The sequence below is a fragment of the Betta splendens genome, chromosome 21, assembly GCF_900634795.4.
Source record: "Betta splendens chromosome 21, fBetSpl5.4, whole genome shotgun sequence".
NCBI classification, from domain to species: domain Eukaryota; kingdom Metazoa; phylum Chordata; class Actinopteri; order Anabantiformes; family Osphronemidae; genus Betta; species Betta splendens.
Window position 1 is genome coordinate 12,450,921 of NC_040899.1, and position 21,169 is coordinate 12,472,089.

Sequence of the window (21,169 nt, forward strand, 5' to 3'; positions counted from 1 at the left end):
GCAGCAGCTTTTTCCTCACACATTCATCTGTGTTGTCACAATTATTTTTATTCCTACCCGATTTTACGTTACCATCTTTGTCTTACTTCTAATTACGCCCATCTCGCTCTATCGGACGGAGTTTCTTCCTTCCACCGATAAAAGCGACCTTTCTCCTGCACGTCTCCTGATGCTGTCGGGCTTTTTCCCTCTTCTTTCTCTGCCGTTTGGCTTTTCACATATACACACGGGGGAGGAGAGGTGTGAGCGGAGCTGCAGGTAATGTCTGCGGAGCTTTTCAGGGTCAGGCTGCAGTCAAATTGGTAGGAAAAGTGGCAGGTGGAGGTTACTGTGAAAGAGAGGTCATTGAGAAGCATATTGATTTTCCCGATGGATTCCGCTGGCTCTCGGTCAAACCAGACTTGACAAGCTGTGAAGCCATAAAAATGAGACATGAGTTTGGAGCTGCTGTCACACACTCTAGTCAGTCAGTGCATGAAAAGACAATTTAAGGAACAACTTAAAAAAGCAGAAACCTCTTTTTTTAAGGTGCGATGGGCAAATTAGCATACTTTTTTTTTTACTTCATGCATAACTGGACTCATACAGTACATGTGTATAATAAGACACGCTTTTGTTTATTGTTCAGACTTCTTGCCTCTGTGTGAAATTAGACTTAAGACCTTCGATGTTAACGACTTGTTTATCTACTGTCAAAATCCCATTTCAAGCTGAGTTTGATTCACAGACACGACGTGCTGTCTGCTTTCAGCTCATCACCTGCGAGCTTCAGCATATTTATGGTCTTGCTCATGTTTTTATGAGTCACAGTTTGGTAAGAAAACATGGATGTTTTTTAATCAGTTGGTCGTGTTATAAATTAAATGACTAATTAATCAAGTCACTTTTTTGCCATAGACATTAGTCAATTACTGAAACCTTAAATTCGAAAAACCCAAAACAAGCAAGCAGGAGCGGTGATAATGACTGTGGCATAATTACTGTAGGTGTTCGAGTTAGTCAAGGAAGTGAGTCAGCTTTCACAATACCATAACCCTGGAAATGACTCACCTTATGTGACAACAGCTATTTTTAGTGTTGGCATTAACTATGCTAATTACATTCCAGGGCTTGAAACCTATATTTCAGTGAAGTGTTAAAATATCACTGATTTACTGTATTTGTGGGTTATTAAAGCAGATGTGCAGTACGCATCCCACCACCACACACAGTATTATTTACTGTATGCATCTGCAATACTGTGTCTGAGGCAAAGCTTTAGGTTCCAAAATGTCTAAGTGGCCATTTATCTGTACTTCGTTTGTGGTTTTCACAGCAGAGGTGTGTTTTTTCTCTCTCTCTGTCCTTTATGTGGTCAGCAACGTTTCCTTTTCTCTTTCCGCCAGTCCTGTGTGTTTGACTGTACGAGACCTTATGAATGTAACGTATGGGTTTATTTGTGAGGTTGTAGTTTTTAGTTAGTACATGTGGGAGCTCTGTTTACCCATTGTATAAAATTCTTAACCATTTAAGCGTATAAAGAAAGTTGCTGCATCCTGATTCTTTTTATTTTCCTTTGAATTAGAATTTTTTTCTATGTACATATGTATTACTTTATCTGGATCAGTATGAAATCCTAAAAAGGAGGATACATACATCTATAGTGACTTTGGTAGATGCATCGATTTAACCTCTCACTTCTTTTCTTCCAGCTGCTTATAGGGTTTGAGAGCGGTACAATTGTACAGTGGGACCTCCGGGCCAAGAAGGCAGACTTCAGAATCTACTATGATGAGGTGAGATTAACTGTCACCAGCAGGTAGTAAGATGAATAAACTGTACAAAACTGGGAGTGAATAAATAAAATCGCAGACTGCGCTTACATAACTGCATAGTGCCGCTTCAACAACCTCCAAAATATGTTTTATTACTTTTTTCTTAAAATATGTTGATTCTTCACTTTATTGAATTACAATTTGAATCCTTGATTTCCATCAACTTTTGTCCACAAGGCAGGTTGGCGTCACGTAATAAATTCCACTGCCTGCAAGTGGCAACCAATTACTGCTATTTGAACAAGAAGCTGCGCTGTAATTGGACAAACTAGACAGCTGGAACGCGTGAAGGCTCCAGCATGTGCCGTCATTTCACCTGCAGTGTAGCACCAAATACGTGGGCGTCTGTGGCGTGTGGCGCGTTTGGTTTGTGTCATAGTCAGGTGCCAGTGTGTCATCATCCTATGAAAAGTCACATACTGCTCAGGTTCATTACAGTGGTCCCCAGTCCATAACATGACACCTCATGCAACAGAGAACTTATACAAACACAGAAAGGAGGGCGACTTATTTGTTCTGTTACTTTCAGTTCATTTTATTATCCGTATAGTTTTGACCTCCTTTTATTATCTAGTTTTTACCCCTCCCTTCTTTATTATCACATTGCTGAATCACAAAAATAACAATATTCTCAAGGCACGAAGATATGGACTTGAGGTCGTGACTTAGACTTGAGGCGCAGTTAAGATGCTAACAAATACACTTGAGACTTGACTTGGACGCACGAAGGATGGGAGAGTCCTGAACAATCGTTATTTCTAATAATTTATTTAAAGGGTTCCAGCGCTGCAGATTGATTTTATTGACAGCGGAGGCCCAGTGGATCCATAGGCAGCGCTGTCAGGAGCAGTCTCCGCTTATATTTTGTTGAATGTGTCTCAGAATCACCTCGTTGGCTGAATGATGCCACATAAAATGATACACAGCACCAGAAGCCACTTTAGCACTCAGACTTAATATTAATGAGTAAATGAAACGTAAGTTCTCAAAGCTGCAATGCTTAATTAAACAGAGGCCTTTAAAGTTGACATAACCTCATTACATAACACATGATTTGCCGGCTTTGCAACATTCAATGTGGCAATAATGGAAAGCATGTGTTAGCATTACACCCTCTGTTAATGGGTGCACATGTGGCTGCCACTCCTGTGCTGTGCTGCAGTGAGGGTGGAAATCAAATCATCTCAGTTGGGCCTAGTTTCCTGTGACACGTTTCCCAAGATCTCCCCAACTGTGGCCTGAGTCATCTCTCTGTGGAACATGGCCGTGACAGCGGTGGGTGTCAGGCATGAAGAGACCTCTGACATGACAGACCAAGGCCCTCATCCAAGGCATCTTCAATGGGAAACTGTTTTTTTTGTTTGGTATTTGGTATATGTGTTCCAACATCAGGAAGAAATGCTCATTTGTTGTTTTGGTGTGATCATGATGTGTCTTCTGTTTTTCTTTAATCTGTTTCTGCCTTTTGCAAGTAACATAGTATAAATTACAATTCCTGTCAAAACCCCACGTTTCTTTGTTGTTCATATAGTGAAAACTGTCTGTACTGTTGACTTAGTCCGGAAGTTATTCCTTGACCAGATGCACAGACATCTTCTGTAATAGGATGCATAATAATATACAATTATTCCATCCACTTCCTGCTTCCAGGCCATCCACTCAGTCAGTTGGCATCACGAAGGGAAGCAGTTCATGTGCAGTCACTCCGACGGCAGCCTGACGTTGTGGAACCTCAGAAACACATCCAAGCCATTCCAGGTCACCTTCCCTCATGGTGAGCCACGCAATGTTGTAATAAACCGCTGTTTTGTAAACAATACCCCAAACTACAACAACAGCCGTGGTGTGGGTCAGGTTCCGGCGGGACATCCAGACACCGGATACGATCGTTCCTGACACACGTCCTTGCTGTGATGTCAGACAGGATAACAGGAAGGCCAAAGGGAAGGCGTGCAAACAGTGCTTGCTTTAAATACTGCATGTACTAATGCAGTAGTTCGCTACTTTTTCCCAAGTATTAAAAGGAGGGGAACAATAGGAGGGGGAAGAATATGGCACATGCAGCGCTGTAAAGTAGAAGAAGACAGAAAGCGTGCTACCTCCCGGGACTGGAATGTGCCCTCTGTCCTAATAATGAATACATGAATTAATTCTGGCAGGACACTGCAGGTCAAGCATCATGCTACATCTGTAATTTAAATGCCTGCCTGCTCATGTTCTATTTACATCTCTTTTTTTTTCCTCGCTCTGCTTCAAGCTTTTCTTGCTGGACTTCTGTCAGCGGACGCGCAGCGAGAGGTTCGGCAGAGTGTGTGTGTGTGTGTGTGTGTGTGTGTGTGTGTGTGTGTGTGTGTGTGTGTGTGTGTGTGTGTGTGTGTGTGTGTGTGTGTGTGTGTGTGTGTGTGTTCCCTGCTGTTGTCGCTCCATCGTCAGTAAAATAATATTACTATGAAGTGTTCATGGGGGGTTTCTGCAGCCTTGGTTCGCACGATTGCACGCTCTCACACCTGGAAGCCGCCCAGTGCGATCTTCACAGACCCAAACCGGGAGCGAGGCTTTTATCTGCACTGACCACCTCTCATGTGGAGCCTGTTTCTGTTTGGACGTATTTAGCTCATCCGTGCACAGTCCTGCAGCAGCACTTGCACGTCTTGGCCCCTTTTTTCACGTCCACTTTCCCTTGTAGCAGGAAGTAGCTCTGCACTGTAGATGACAGAGGCGTAATGCACCGTGTGCGGGCCTGTCGACAACATGCTTTTGATTTGTTCTTTTGTTGTTAGGGGATCTAACACAAGGACTAGATTTGAGAATGTATTGCATTCCCTTTTTGTACTATCGTGAGCACTGAAAGGCCTTTGTTCAGACGATTGTGCCTGAGTTGAGGTAAAGCCCACCGGCTCTGCCGCCTTCCAGCCGGGAGGCGTCCTGTTTATCTCAAAGCAAAATTATCTATTGTGTGTTGCAGAGGGACGTCTCTGTTCAATATGTAAAAGTTGATAATGGTCAGCTGTTGTGGCACAGGATGAAAGTTGGTGACAATTTGCTGCATTGGTCCATTTCACACTGCGGTCCTTCCAGCGCTTCTGCTGACAATTTGACTGGTGTTTTCCCAAACCCAGGAAAGATCCAGAAGGATGGAAGGAAGGAGTCGTGTAAACCCATACTCAAAGTGGACTACAAGACCTCACGGAGCAGGTTTGTGTTTGTTTAGCAAATATTCCAGATAAGAGCAGGGTCTTGTGATAAGCAGAGGCCAAACATTATTTTTAAGGTCGAAACCTCCCTGAAATGTGCTCATCACAGCACTGAAATTAAAATGTCACACCAGTCCCCAGCTTTCTGTGTGTTTAAGGGTGCAGGTGAACAAGCAAAAAGATAATGAAACTATTGTATCCATGGAGTTCACTTTACTTCACTAAGAGATGAGGTGATTGTATATTTTAACATAAAGTACTGTATTTAATTATAGTAGGTAATGACATATAGGAAACTGTTGTTGAGAGTGCAACAACACTCCACTGCCTAATTATTATTATTATTAGCTTTAGTTTACTGGCAAAGTCATCCTAAGGTCATTGTCTTCCTCTGCTCCAGTGAGCCGTTTGTGATCTTCTCTGGGGGTCTTTCCTACGACAAGGCGGGGCGGCGGCCGGCGTTAACTATCATGCATGGCAAGGCCATCACTGTGTTAGAGATGGATTATCCTATTGTAGAGTTCATGACACTCTGTGAGACTCCTTATAACAACGGTAAGTGCATTTTAAGACTGGGTCAAACTTCTTTTCTATATTTAGCATTTTTACCTCAGTGCATCCTACAACATAAAGATATTGTGATTGACTTTATTCCCAGTTTGGGTTTCACTTAATGTTTTGCTTGCAGTACATACAACTCTGTAAAGTGAGAATGAGATGTTTTCATTTTCTTCTTCACTGATATTGAATTCTAAATTATTCTACATTGGAATAATGCTTTTAAAACTTGAAGAATGGCTTTAACAGCATCCAGCGTCGTCAAACACCATGTGATGTTCATAATTTAGTTTTAATTCGTATTTGTTTGTCTTGGATCCAACGCAAGGATTTAATGAGTCATACAAACCAGCCCGATGAAAAACAGTAATTACACAGAGAGAGTAATTGGAAATTAAATATTAACCTTAAAACGGCAACTTAATCAATATAGGCTTTGCTTTCATACCCTACAGAGGTCCAGGAGCCTTATGCGGTGGTGGTGCTTCTGGAGAAAGACCTTATAGTGGTGGATCTAACGCAGAGCAAGTATGTTTTTCATTTTCCTCTCAACCTGGATTATTTAAATAATTTATTAGTTGATGAGAATTCAAGAAAAAACACATCATTCTGTTTTAACAGATTCACTGCTAAGGCTCAGGAATATTCTAAAACAACAGCTACTGAAAGCTAAAAAGGTCTAAATTAGCTCACCTAAATTAGTTCACCTAATTACTGTTTGGTGCAAAAATGTCTTGAGGAGAATGAAAATAATGTTTTGCCCAAATGAACTTTATGGGTATTGTCTTTAATCTGGTGCTAATGTCTGTGTTTGGCAGCTACCCCGTCTTCGAGAACCCCTACCCCATGGACATCCACGAGTCTCCAGTTACCTGCACCGCCTACTTTGCAGACTGCCCGCCCGACATTATCCCCATCCTCTACTCCATAGGAGCTAAACACAAGAAGACCGGATACAGCCAAAAGGTGGGAAAGTGAAGGAACAAGACTCTAATCTCATTAGATAAGAGTTTTTTTTATTAAGCCTGTGTATTGAAGCAACTTAGCTTCACACTGAAATGAAAATAAAACCTAAAACCATTTGGTTCAGAGCCTAAATAAGCTGAAAAGCAGATGCTGTGTAAGGCATCAAGCTAACTCAGGCATCCCAAAATAAATTACTGGTTAATTTACACGTGTGTCATTTTAATCAGTGCTCTTTTGTATTGGAGAATGACAGCATGTGGTTTTGGGAATTGAGGCAAAACATCCTTAATATGGTTACTGTTGTGGTGTTGTGGGATAAAATCTTACCAACAGGGTCCAGTGGGAGAAAAACAAAAGATAATGTGCTTTTATTTTTTTTAATAATCAACACTCTGTGTTGTGTGTCAGGAGTGGCCGGTCGGTGGAGGAACGTGGACATTAGGCTCACACACCTACCCAGAGATCATCATCACAGGGTGAGTGGAACAGGCAGACATCTACTGCGTATCTGCGGCCTACGATGGACGCTGACGTGCAGCAACGGCGGCGCGGTCTTAGCCGATCGGCCTTAATGTGTAAAGTAAGGGTCTGACAGAGACGCTAACCAGGTGCGAAGCGTGCACGCGGCGCGGCGTCTGCTTCTGGGCGACAGTCACGGAGGGCAGCAGCAGCCCAGCCATGAGGTCAACACGGATGCAGCCACTTTCTGTGAAACAAAGAAGAAGAAGCTGAACATCACTGCACCAGTGTAGCTGTTAGGATTCCTGGGATGTGTATTACAGTCACAGTGCTCTAAAAAAACCATGTTATCTCTTTGGTCAGACACGCAGACGGCTCCATTAAGTTTTGGGACGCATCTGCGAGTAAGTTCAAGCCTTTGTTCTTTTTTTTTCCTCATTATCTGTATCCGTATTGTATCGCAGGCATTGTATAAGTGTGTTGCTTCCCTTCTCAACCAGTCACGCTGCAGATGTTGTACAAGATGAAGACTTCCAAAGCATTCGAGAAGCCAAAGCCGGGTGAGGGCCGCGCGGCCGAGCTGCTGGAGGAGGACCCGTTCGCCGTCCAGATGGTCAGCTGGTGTCCTCAGAGCCGCGTCTTCTGCGTGGTCGGCATCTCGGCCCACATCATCCTGTACCGCTTCAGCAAATACGATGCCAACACCCAGATCGTGGTACGGAAACGAGTCTGTCCTAGTTTTTACTCATCGTCTTCCACTGCGCTGGAGTCACAGGTTAAAGTAGAGGCTGTGATGGTTCTAATGGAGCCATGGATGTTTCCGGTCCCCACAGTCATTAGAGGTGCGCCTCCAGTGTGAGTCCGAGGACGTCATCACGCCATCGGACAATGAAAACAACCCCTGCTTCTCCGAGCCTGGCTCCCACTCCCCCCAGTCCCACCAGCAGCACGCAGCGAGTCCGGGCAGCGGGACGTCGGAGGGCGTCAAAGACAGCATCCCCTGCCTCAAGTAAGAGACGACAGCATCCCCACCAAACATTACAGGAAGGCAGAATGAATATCCCATGGACTACAGTACATGGAACGTGATGCTCTGGCTTCTCAGGGTGAAGGACCGAGTGGTGCGGGTCCCCCCCGGCTACCAGGCGGAGCTGGTCATCCAGCTGCTGTGGGCGGATGGAGAACCCCCACAACAGATCAGCAGCCTGGACATCAACTCTGCTTACGGCCTGTGAGTCCCCGGATGCATGAAAGCAAAGGAATAGAATCCACAGAGTGATTATGCATTATGGGTGATTTTTTCCCCTCTTGCTTAGTGTGGAGTCGAGTAAGGGTTGACATATTACTCAGTCTTTAGAATCTATAAAAGACGAGGGTCTTGAAAAGAACTTTTTTTGATTTCCTGAAGCTCGGTGCTTTGCGATTACTTATGTGGTTTCGCTGTGAACAAAAGCCCTTTTGGCGAAATCCTATGAAATCACAGCTCTTTGTGAGAAAGGTCCTTGCGGGTCAAGGCAGGACCATCATTTGCTTCTCAGCTCTGAATCTATTCACAGCTTGACTGGATGAATGAATTGCAGAAATTGATTTATTTTGTCTTAGGCCTTTTCAGCTCGCCCCCTCACACGTCTTCGTGACAACACACACACCAGACACACACACTCCTGCGTAGACGGCCATCAAAGGAAACTATTTATTTTTCCCGTCAGCTCACAAACCAGCGCACAATTGGCTTTAACCCTGTTCAAGTCTGGATGACGAGACTCAAGTTCTGACTTACTGTTCTGAGTTAAAGTTTCAGTTTCATCTTTACTGTAAAAGGGTGGAAACTGGCAGCGAGGCTTATGGGAAACCTGGTTAAATAATCAGTTAAGAGGGTTAATATGTGTGTGACCCTCTTACTGTGTGCGTCCAGTCTGGCCTTTGGGAACTGTAATGGCCTGGCAGTGGTGGACTACCTCCAGAAAACCATCCTGCTGTGTATGTCCACGCTGGACCTGTACGGAGCCGCCGACCCCTACCAGCGCCTCACCCGCTCCCCCCGCAGGAACAGACAGTCCACCTCAGGTAGCCACACACACACACACACACACACACACACACACACACACACACATGCTCACACATACGCACACACAAACGCGCGCACACACACACACACACACACACACACACGCTCGCACACACACGCACACACATACGCACACACAAACGCACACACATACACACACCCACACACTCGCACACACACACACACACACACACACACACACGCTCGCACACACACACTGTGCCTTCACTCGTTATGTAGCCATTACAGTCACACTTCTTCCTTACTGTTTTTTCTACTTTCTATTCTCCTGTTGTCTTCTTCTTCTGTAGCTCCTATTTGGGTTGTGCTGATCTTTCAGGCAAATTTGACCTGTGCTTGATCAATAATATGAAATCAATAATGTATGTAGTTTTCCTTTTTAATTGGTCCACATTATGCCTTTTAAAAGGTCCTACAGCTAAAACATGAACATAATGCTCCCAAACCATGAGCAGTAAATCTGCCAGTAACATCCTACTTTGCGCACACTCAAATGTAATTTACCTACACAACTTTAACGACTCTTAAAATATGCCTCCAACATGAAATTCAGTGTGAACGTCTCACGGTTCCACAGCCTGTGTCAGTACAACTCTCTTTCCTCCTCTCTCGCTCTGTCACACGATAACGTCCTGAGACAAAGACACTCGTCCATCTCAATATGCCTGTCACGGTTCTGCACTGTGCTATGAGGCGCATGTCAACAGGCTGCGTGTCATCCCACGTCGGCATCTTTATGCATGTTGTCACTGGATCTCTCTGTCATGTTTGTTTTGAGTCCCGCTTGAGCGTAGAGCCGTAGTGCGACGCTGCGGCGGCCTTGTCGTACTCCCTGACCCCCGCTTCCCTTTTGTCTCCCACTGACCCTGGCTGATGGCTGACGGCTCCTGAAGCCTCCTATTCATACTAACACTCTAAACATATCCAAGCCCGCCCCACAGGAGTAATTGGGTAAGATAAAAGTGACACGTTACTTGAAATGAAGCTATTTTCTGACTCGGAGGCCATCGAAGCGCCAGCGGCTTCATATTTTAGCTGGCTGAGGTCTTTTAAGCAGTTTAAAGCATTGAGGGGTTTTTGTTACATAATTCCCACAAGTGTAGCTGAAAATACTTTGCAGGTATTCAGGATCTGTGTGAAGGGTAATATGAAGTTAGACGTAGGGATGACTTTGGGCCTCAGAGCCACTTTTATTTGCCGTTGCATAAGTGCTTTTATTGACTTTCACCGCATTCATTGTTCCCGACTTCCCCTTTTGTGCAACTCTTCTTTGTGTAGGCCAATAAAATCAATTTTGAGACGGAGGCGAAAATAAAAGTGCGTCCTTTTTCCATACCCCAGGTGGTGCTGTTATGGTCTTGAGTGCTTGCTATGGACTTAATCTAGCAAAAGCAACACTGTCGGAGTGAAAGGGGCAGAACTTGCTTTACTGTCCTTGAATTATTGGCCTTCTCATTTTGCATTGTTGAAGCTTTCTGCAATGTATTTTTCTGTCCTTTGCGCAGAACATAAACGATCACCACAACGGTGCTAGGTAGAGAGAGAGGGAGAGAGGATAGAGAGAGAGAGAGAGAGATAGAGAGATAGAGAGATAGAGAGAGATAGATAGAGAGAGAGATAGAGATATAGAGATATATTTATATATATATATATATATTTATATATATATATATACATATATATATAAATATATGCCAGTGTGTTCATTACAGAAGATACTGTTTGACTATAACGTTTAGTTTTTTAGATGTATATTTGATGTGTTATATTGTAATATACGATATATTCACTTCCCGTGGGAAATCATAGGACTGTGACAAAAAAGCATATAAACAAAAGTGAAGGAACTGTCGTTGCTACTTAGCGAGTAATAATTTGCTTCCTGTTAATGCAGTGGTTTAATTCCTGTTTAATTGAGCTGTCACATCAGCGTTGTTTGGACATGCGGGTATATCTTGTCTGTCCTCCCCTGACACTAACTCGGTTGCTGCTTGCTTTCACTTTTCAGTTTCACTCTAAGCCCGTGTGTTTTTCTCTCTCCCCCTTCCCTCGTTATTCCTCCCCTCCCTCCCCTCCCTCGCTCACCAAATTCATTTACTGACATCTACTTTTCCTCTTTTACCTTTACCTCACACCTTTTTGTCCTCCCCTCCCCGTTCTATACGCCATCATTCCCTCCCTCTCCTCCTCTTCCTCCTCCTCTTCCTCTTCCTCTTCCTCCTCCTCTTCCTCCTCCCCTTTGGTGACTGTGGCTGCTGGTGTGGGCATGTGGGCCTGCTGACAGAGTTTTGCATGCGTGGCCTGTCTAACTTTTATTCAGATTCAAAGAAAAGGATCCGTACATCCTACCAGAGTAAGTCGGGCCTTCCTTAAGGCCGGGGGACCCTTTGTGTCGTTGTGTGGTGCTTGTGCAGGGGGGAGGAGGGGGGGCGTGGGTGGGGGGTCTTTGGTAGTACCAGAGTCAAGCATTGGAGAGGACTGGAATGAGGAGGCTGGTTTATGAATTCTACCATGTAAAACTGAACCTCCCCATTCCAGTCGCGTCCAGCAGTCTGTCCTCTGCATAAAGAGAGTCAAGTAAGGGCAGGTATAAATAATAAATGAGCCATGTGATGTATATTTCAACTGAACCAGGTTGTGGGATGAATACAGCCATGCTCCTTAGTCAAATGAAAGTACAGTATGTATTTTTAGCCTGAAAGTTATTCGTACATTTCTTCTTTAATAAAGGTTTGATGCTTTTTATTATTTGCAGGACCTGTGTAAATAATTGAATTAAAATTTGAATTTCAAGAAAGTTTAGTGGAAGGAAAAATAACTCTGACAGTTCAATGAGCCTGTTAATGAAGTCACCCAATGTTTCAGTCAGACATAGAGTTGAAATCACTTTTTGAAGACAGAGATTTCTCTAAGTTCTTATTGTTGCTTGGTGCATGCTGTATAGATGTCTGTTCGGTTTGTGTGTTTTTGACTGTGTGTGCTTTATGGTGGGATTTGCACTGCACACTTTAGATGCATTATTATGTGCATGTTGATATTTTAATGCAGAATGTTATGAGCAGACCACAAAGATTCAGCTACTCAGCTCCCGGAAGACAAACTGTAACTGTGCACATTCACACAGAAAAGGGGGAAAAGTCCTTTACCTACAAAATAGCAGACATTCAGGAGTTACAGTTAAACAGTGGGAACCCATTCGTCGCTCATCACTGTGAATGACTTGTCTCCGGGCTCTGGGTGGCTGACGCTAACCTTGTACACACCTGTTAACGCTTGTGCTCTTCCTTCTGGCTGCCGTTGGCTGCGACAGGCCTCACCGAGCTCTCCGACAACCAGCAGTCCGTCGACATGGAGCGAAGCAAGTCGCCCACCTCAGGTAAAACGCACGCGCTCGCTCCAGCGCTTCCGCTTCAGAAGCCTTTACTTGGACCCGCCGCTGTGTTTAAACGTGAACGCTGCGTCGTGATACAGCCTGTGGACACGTCGCCCAGCGATGAGAACGATGACCTGTGTCCATTTTGTCACATCCAGAACGAGTGTTGAGAGCCTAAACAGTGAGGCTGTTCATAGTGTGTTGACGTCTATGGGGAGATGAGGTGCTTGTGGCTGTGTGAGAGGGGGGAACATTTCCCAGCAGGAGATCTTTGTGTCTGTCATAGCAAAACCACCTCATCTCAGCAAATTCAGAACCGTAGGGTCAAACGGAGCAAAGTGGGCTTTAAAAAGCGCCGAGCGCACACGCAGTGTGGTCAAAGCTGTGTCTGCTTTATTCTACAGCATCCGGACTCACTGGTGACATAAGATGAAGGTGTTTCTGTTTAGTTAAGGAAATTCTTTGGTGTCACGGGCAGAAGGACTTAACATTAATGTATGCAAAAAGTGATGGCAAATTGTATCAGTGTTGGATCGTGACAGCGGTGCCACTGAGCAATTAGTCAAATGTGTTTTACTCAGACTCAAAGCTTTTGGGGTTTGTCAGCCTCTGGAAAGATAATTGGACAAAAGTTCAGGCCACTGTCCGTCCAGGTGGAGAACCTGCTTTGCTCCGCTTTGCTTTTTCGGACTGTGATCACAAGGGAAATAATACATCCTGCACAGTGAGGTCTCTCCACAGTCAGAAGGACACAAATGTTTTCCTCCTAATACGCTGTCAGGTCATAGAGGAACGGATGCGTGAGGGCTCCCATCCAGTCCCAGAGGAGGCTCAGAGAAGGGCTCACTGGATACATGCATATAGAGCCTGGGAGCCACAGCTTGAGCCAGGCTGGGGTAACGGACAAAAGTGTGTCTGGTGTGAAGGGTGTCTGGCTCCACTCCTCTAACTACTCTGCAGAGTTTCTGTGATGGAGGCTTCTTCACGGCATCCTCTTGGTTTTAGTTTGGTTGCTCCTTTGTTCTAATTCATTTTAACCACGTTGGTTCGTTTCTGAAGTTTTTTAGGATTTATAATAGGCAAATAACCATTTGCATTGTCTGGGAAGGTGCTGTACATCTGACATGTTGGTCTTTTCTTTTGAAGTGGCCCTTTGTCTGTTTTTTTTTTCACATTTTGACTTCTCAGCTTTGCCTTTGAGCCTTTAAAAGAGTGCAATAACAGAACCGGGACGCCGTGTTCCTACAGCGTTGTGAAGTGAACCGGGTCATGGCCATTCTGTGCCAGCGCGGGCCTGGCACTTTCTAATTACACAGACGGATGGAAGAAAGTAAGAATTAGGCAGAGCCGTCCAGCCAGAGATGAGGCAGGGCGGTCATTTAACTCCAGGAGCAGTTTCATAATTGTCGTCTGCGTCCAAAATGGAAATATTGACGTTAGTTTAGGTGCGGTGCAGCCTGACTTGAAAGTGACTCCTAAAAGCCTGAACCAGCCTTCAAGTGGTTCTGGCCGGGGACGAATTAGGCAACACGACCGGGCTCTGCTTGATGAGCGACTTCATGATTTATTTTCCTCTCCAACAACCTCTCTACCGCCGTGAGAGCCGGCGTCCGGCTCCAGGAAGCCAATCACGGTCCTGATTCGGCCACGCGTCAACAGCCGCAGGCCTCTTTCTCACTTGGGTTTCGAACGCGGCGTCCTCTCCTTTACCCCGACCCAGCTTCCCCGTTTTCCTTTTGTCATTAGGCCCAGTAATTGGCCCGGTCGCTTTCTCCCTCCGTCATTTTCCCGTCATCGTCTTCCTCTGATCTGTTATTTCACTCTTCGGGTCCCATGTTGCACCTGTTTTTTTTTTGTTTTTTTAAGGAAATGTTTTTAGCTTCAGTCCGCGTGTGGCTGCAGCAGCCCTTTATTCGAGTGGCTGTGAGATGGACTAACAAGCTGAGATGCCGGTGATTGGTGCCTGACCTGGCAGGATATATTTAGCAGCGGGCACATCAGGGGAGAAAAGGAGGAGGTGATAGCTGAAACTTAACTGTGTGTCGAACTAATGCCACCTCCTCGACTCTGCGCCGCTCAGGGTGCTATTAATAAAGTAAAAGAACAGCTTTTTTTAAGTTTTTTAACTGCGGCGATTCTTCGTATTCTTCCTGATTGTGTGTATTGTGAAACGTATTGTAGGAAACCTTTAAGCTGAACAACTGTAATCGATATTTGCTGTTTTGTAACGGTGCTCGACAAAACCACAGGCCCCGTCCTGGTGCGGGCTCAACTCACTCGCTTCAGGTGCTACTTTTCTCAGAGTCGGTGGACAGTCAGCGCTGACGCACAAAGCTGTGCGCGCCGCAGGGACTGTGTGCGTTTCGGGTGAGGGTAGAAAACAGAGAGCGGTGGAGAACAGGTAGTCGTTACCTGTGGGCTGCATGAACTGTTTGCCCTGTTTGTGTCACCACAACCTGCGCCGCGCGAACGTCAGCTGTGCTGGAAAGCGTGAACGGGGCGTTTGATGCACGGGTGTTTTGGGAGTTTATTGTTAGACCTTGCGTGCGTGACCGCAATGTGAGTCCGGAGACTCCAGCATCAGTCGTTCCTATGTTCTGTGCTCACAAATGACGATGCTCGGTGATTCAGGGGAGGGAGGCGAGTCGGGCGTCACATCCGCTGCGCTGCTGCGTTTCTGCAGTCTGGAGCGTTTTAGCACCAGCTCCGGTGACGGGTGTCAAACATCAACAACAAGCTCTTCTCCAAACGATGATATTTTAACAAAAAAGACACAATGTGTTAGACGATGAATGTGGGATCACACATTACAATATTTAAAATGTGAGGACAGAAATGTCACTTGTTTTATTAGTGGAGTCAGTTTGGGAAGCAGAAAGTTGCTAGTTCGGACCCAGTTGATACTACCAGGTGTGTCCTTGAGCAAGACAGTTCACACAAGCGCCTCATTTATGGCTGCCCACTGCCCCAGTGATGGTGTGGGCTAAATGCATCTTATCTTATAATACAGCTGGTTGGAGCACTTGGAGACAACATAAGAGGCTACAACTAGATGCCTGACCTGAAGATTATGAAACCTACCTACTGGTGTAGTAGTTGTAGTAGAAGCCTTAGTGCTGCTCTCTGTTGTAATAATGTTTGTGTTTATGATTAATCATCAATGTGATACTGAGAGTGGAATAGTGATCGTTTTATTTTTTATAACCTCTGTTTCTTTCCTGTTGCGTTCACGTCTCTCCCTGTCTTTGCCACCCTGAACACTCTCTGTCTGCTTTGTTGGATCTCCCCTTCCAGTTCATTACCCGACCTCCCTTCACAATGACCCGCGCATCCTGCCAGAACCCGTTGCCAGTCTGCGAGCCAGCCACTGCAGTCCAGTCTTTTACTTGCTGGACAATGGTAAGAGGAGGGACGTCTCGCGGGGCCTCGGCGTCTCCGCGGGGCCGCGTGCTTGTGCTTTTCATTGTGTGGCGGCGGCGCCACATGGGAGGGCGATGGGATAATTGGTTTGTTTTTGAACGGGGTGATTGGTTTGATGTCGCGCCGTGCATGCTAACGCCGCTTCCACACTGTGAGCAACGCTACCAGCGAGACACCTGAAGCCAATTCGTTCCCCGCTCCAGCACAGACGCAGAGCGGCGGAGGTGATTCACACGATGAGGGGGGCTTTAAAAGGCTGGTGGCGGCGGGATACGCAGGAGCAACAAATCACAGATTTCCCCAAAATGGTGGAGAACTTAATTACAGTGATTTGAATGCTTATTATCTGGGCTGCTGAAAAACGTGAATGCAGGTAAGACTAGCAGCATGAGACGGAACCTTGAACCCAGCTTTTGTCTCTTACTGGTGGATCCTGGTTGGTTACTTTTTACCGTGGCAGCGATACAGTTGTGGAAAAAAACACGCCAATAAGCAAAGCCACTGAGAATATTGAGGATTGCTCACTAAGTTGCTTGCAGTGTAAAACGTCTGCCGGTTGCCTGATCAACGTCCTCCATGCTTTTGTGCGAGTGGCTGCTGGTGTTGTAGCTGCTGGGTTGTGTTTGTGCCACATCTGGGCTTTGACCTTGGAGCTTTCACCGTGTTGCGGCGCCTAGGAGGAGGACGAGGCTGATTTCCCGCTGGCTGCTCCTCCTCCTCATTCGTCAGCGCCTCTTTTCGTTCTCTGTGATGTCAGTCATGTGTCCCTAGTGGAACCATGTGTGTTTGCTGCTTTGACTGGGGTCAGCATCTTTCTGACTGTCCGTAACTCCCAGATCTCATCGTTTTGTCCTACGCTAATATTCATTACTGTCCTGTGTCTAACTAACTGCATGGTGCCTTACTGTGTGTGGCCGGCTGCGGCAAAAATGACTTTTAGCTCGCTTTGTACAGTGATATGGCATGACTAACTCCAGCGTTGGCTCCATTCGGGATTTCAGTGCTCCACACAAGTCAAAAACTCAACTAAACCGCCAGGAACCTAAAACCATATTTGTTATAAGCCAGTGGGTCTATTTTTTCTGTACATATAAAGGTATTGTTCCACCATGTAATATCGAGGTCAAAATGCTAACCAATAATTAATTAGGAAAAGCTTTCTTACTTACTTGTAATCACTGTGATTATTTGATCAAAGCATGGAGTAACCTGCTCCTGCTGAGGTCACAACTCAACCAACATCACATTTATTCAAGTAAATGATGTCAGACATTCAATAAAAAGTTCTCCAGTTATGAAAATAATGCACATAAATTGTAGCAACACCATCATTAATCAACATAAACTTGGAGAAGCCGTCATATTTCACACAAAAGCCAATTTGTTCATGAATCATTCTACATGGAGTTTGTATAAGCAATACATAATCTTCTGGTTCCTCTAATGAATAATTTTTTATGAAATGACATTTTTCAATTAAGTTAGCTTTTGTGCAGCGATATCGCTGCCAGCGGTGGCTGAAGAACCATCTGTGGAACAGGTTTCCTTGTATCATCGCATTCAAAGCGACATTGTCTGTGGTTGCAGCAGCATCTGGTCCCTATGGTTTAGAATGACACGCACACACACACACACACACACACACACACACACACACACACACACACACACACACACACACACACACACACACACACACATACACACGAACACACACACACACACATACACACAGACACACCGTGTGCGACCCCTGCAACGATTCAGAAGTCAATGAGCGCATCATGCTAGGGTAAATATGCGTTTTCCTCAATGATTCTTCGCAGCATCATTCTTCTCTGGCAGAGCCCAAACCCTGTGTTACGCTGCAGCAGAAGGACTGAAACCTGAGTCAGTGTCTGTATAAAGGATTCACGATTCACCAGATGCATTCTAAGTAATATTAACACGGCTTAAGGAATGCAAACTCATGATCACGTTGTTGTTTTCCTCATGACGACAGAACCCGTCCATCGTGTGTCTTCCACGTATCAAGGGGCTCATTTAACACGAAGACCAAATGAAAGCGTCACCTTCTTTTTAAGGGGAAACTGGCTCATTGCATCTCACCGCAGCTTTGACCTTTGCAGTTCTCTACTTGCTGCAAAATGCTTGCAAAATGTTCCTCCTGGTTGTTTTGTTTCCTCCAGTGTCTGAATGTGATTCTTTGGTGTCGACGCCCTGTGGTTTGTTTTGTGCTCACGCGCCTTTGGAATATCTGATTTTACACAGGCATTTCAGCAGAAGCCATATTTATGCAAAACAGACCTTGGCCAAGGTTAATCAATGTTTAGAAATGTTCACCAAGACGCGATTTTCACATCTTTCTTGATGGAACAAGTAAACAAAGATGTCATATAAAACAAGGATAAACATAGCCGACTAAACGACATCGGAGGCGAGGGCTTATCCGGTGTAGGCTGTTGAACACTGGCCTGGGACAATAACATCGCATGCATTGAGAGAAATGCCTGCTGTGTGCAAATGCACCGATTTGCATGTTCTGGTTCTTTGCTCATTGAATAAATTCCCTTTTATTTTGGTTCATTTATTTCATTTTTTGTCTCAGATTACACCTGCGTTCATTATTTGTGTTTATTTATTTTCATTTTTACTTCAAATCACTTGGTTCATTTCGAAGGGACACTTTGAAGGGATTAACTGGTGCTTTGTTTCCTATTCTTTTGTTTCAGTAAAGGGACCCGGCAGAAAGTTAAGTCTGCCAACAGATCTTAAGACTGATCTTGGTACGGTAGGCGAAAGCCAGCAGTTTTCATTTGTTTTCTTTTGAGCCATTTAGTTCCTGCTTTTCTCACTCCTTTCAAGTTGTTTTCTTATTATTTACTTCTCTCTCAAGCCTTTTCTCGTCACTCTCTCCTTCCGTTCAACCAGCCCATGATGCTGTCGGCCTGACGTGTTCGTCCATTTAGCCCCTTTGATGTATTTTGATTTCAATCTTCCATATTTGTTTCTTCTACATTTTGCAAGTGTTTCTAAAGGTGGTTTTGTAACTCATGCCCATGATTTAAATTGGAGGCTTTTCCCGCTTTATCATGATTGGACCATCTTCTGATTTTCGACCTTTCCTCCATTGACAGTCCTGCTCCACGGTGACTGGATCACTTTCAACCGTTCTCATTTTAACTGGACCATTTCTCTCGGGCAGCCTTCTTTCCATTGCGAGTGGACCATCTGCATTACAGATAACAGCCTCCCCACCTCCCTCCTTCACATCTCTGAGTGCTACATACTGTACACATCACAATCTCAGGTTTCTCTTTGCTCTGCTTCTTCAGTGTCACACTTCGCCGTCGCAAGCACTTCTGCTTCTTTAACACGAAATGTACCTGCGCTTGTCTATTGCTGTGACTTCATTTAATGCCTTTTCTTTCTCTGACAGGTGCTTTAGTAATGAAAGAAAAAAACAGCTTTAATCCCAGTTTCTCATAGGATGAAATCAGCCCCAGCAAAAATATGTTGTCAGAACAGTCCTTTAGTTTGTGATTGACCTGGATTTGTGATTGATTCGTCTGCCGTGTCTGTTTGTGCCGATGAGCAAGCGTGTGTGAATTAGAGTCTGATTTGTTTTTGCTACAGTCGTCAGCAGAATACCTTGTGGCAAATTAACAATCTGTTGCATCTCCGTCTGAAATATCAAAGCGTTAACACAGCTCCGCCGTAGTGTTGTCATCGGGCTCTTGCATTGGTTACCCCAATTTTTACCTTTCATTTTTCCAATTCTGCTCCACCTCAGTCAGTCCCGCTGTGAAACCGACGCAGTGCCGCACACGGACTGGCGGCGCCCTGGAGCTTTTCATCTTCACTTTGAAATTGAATCATTTGTGGTACGACAGACATGCGATCGGTGCCAAACACTACGAGGAGCGCGACACGTAGACGCTGGTCCAGGTCCTAATTAAGACAATGCCGCGTTTCTCGTGTTTAATGAGTTTGAAGGGAAAAGTCAGAAAGATGTGTTAACCTGAAAGCATTTTAACTTTGCTTTCAGTACAGGTTATAACCACAGGGATTTCATTATACTGACACTCATCTGAGGACGAGTGAGAGTGTTATCAGAGCCTCATACACTGCTGCTATGCTCTTAAAAATGTCCATCTCTACACACTCTCATAGGGACAAAGCTTCAAACTGTGCCTGAAGAGACTTCATTTAAAGTGGCAAACCCAGAAAATGACTAGTGTTTCCTGTCCGCATCACCACGCGCTGATTTTGTAGCTCAAACAACTAAACCTGAGTTCTAATTTAAAAAAAAAATCAAAAAAACAGATTTTCTTTGATCTGCGCTTATACAGGCAGTAATGTAGTAAAGCTTCTGGCCTTTGAAGGAATTAAAGAGTTTTCTAGTTTTCTACTTGTCCACAAAGAGCCAAATCAAAACAAAGTGAAGATGAAACGAGCCTGTTTTTCTTTCTTTTCTGATTCCTGTATCTGTTCCCTGGCACAGACCAGATGAAACCACGCTCACAGTTTGCATCCACATTTCCACATCTTTGCATTTGCACTGGTAACTCTTCCTCCTCGCCGCTCATACGTACTTCGTTCACTCTTGCTTTCCGCCCTCTCGTTCACCACCATCTCTCCTGATGACAGTCTGGTTTTCCACATCGGCCTGCTTCTCTTATGCTGCAAAATATCCATCTTCACCGGTCATCTAGTGTAATACTGAATCTGAAGCTAAATCTGAGAAAACCGACATAACTGCACCCTCAGCGAGTCCAGACGTCTCCGCTCACTGGCCGGCGAGATGTGACGAGATGGAACTGCACATTATTAGACTAAATGACTGAAAATGGATATTGCAGTAGTGGTTGGAACATGTTTTAACCTTTCATTATTTCCCTCTCTGTATTGTTTGCTAATGCTTTGCCGTTGTTACAGATCATGTCAATGGACATTGCACTAGCCCCACCTCCCAGCCCTGCTCGGCGGGGAAGCCTCGCATCCCGGTGGGTCCCGAGGGGCCACGGCTTGCCCGCAGAGGCCCTGGCCGACCACCCTTCCGCAAGGCCCAGTCTGCTGCTTGCATGGAGATCTCTTTGCCTGTGTCCCACACTGAAGGTGTGTGCTTGAACCCCCCCCCCCAGTCCCATCCCTATACCTCTTTAACATCCCCCCCAACAAGTGCATGTCATCCTCTAACCTTGGGGTAAGTGGAAGAAGGCCTGATGCAAAGTTAACACAAGGCAAGCGTATGCTAATGCAAGTTAGCAGCATAAAGGTTAAAAGGTCGCCG

General features: G+C 45.1%; 1 protein-coding gene across 13 annotated transcripts in view; it reads left to right on the forward strand.

Moving 5' to 3' along the window:
- stxbp5l (syntaxin binding protein 5L) overlaps nucleotides 1-21,169 on the forward strand; it is a 71,803-nt gene that overhangs the window by 39,187 nt on the left and 11,447 nt on the right. For 3 of the 13 annotated variants that reach the window (XM_029137460.3, XM_029137463.3, XM_029137471.3), the window contains 17 exons: nucleotides 1,692-1,775; nucleotides 3,465-3,588; nucleotides 4,934-5,009; nucleotides 5,409-5,563; nucleotides 6,022-6,094; nucleotides 6,385-6,532; nucleotides 6,941-7,008; nucleotides 7,355-7,395; nucleotides 7,492-7,706; nucleotides 7,825-8,000; nucleotides 8,097-8,222; nucleotides 8,907-9,058; nucleotides 11,368-11,436; nucleotides 12,394-12,459; nucleotides 15,751-15,855; nucleotides 18,609-18,662; nucleotides 20,815-20,994. In XM_029137460.3, the coding sequence (XP_028993293.1) occupies nucleotides 1,692-1,775; nucleotides 3,465-3,588; nucleotides 4,934-5,009; nucleotides 5,409-5,563; nucleotides 6,022-6,094; nucleotides 6,385-6,532; nucleotides 6,941-7,008; nucleotides 7,355-7,395; nucleotides 7,492-7,706; nucleotides 7,825-8,000; nucleotides 8,097-8,222; nucleotides 8,907-9,058; nucleotides 11,368-11,436; nucleotides 12,394-12,459; nucleotides 15,751-15,855; nucleotides 18,609-18,662; nucleotides 20,815-20,994 (1,912 nt within the window). The remainder of the gene's footprint in view (nucleotides 1-1,691; nucleotides 1,776-3,464; nucleotides 3,589-4,933; nucleotides 5,010-5,408; nucleotides 5,564-6,021; nucleotides 6,095-6,384; nucleotides 6,533-6,940; nucleotides 7,009-7,354; nucleotides 7,396-7,491; nucleotides 7,707-7,824; nucleotides 8,001-8,096; nucleotides 8,223-8,906; nucleotides 9,059-11,367; nucleotides 11,437-12,393; nucleotides 12,460-15,750; nucleotides 15,856-18,608; nucleotides 18,663-20,814; nucleotides 20,995-21,169) is intronic. The other 10 variants (XM_029137464.3, XM_029137467.3, XM_029137466.3 and 7 more) reach the window with 7 other exon arrangements.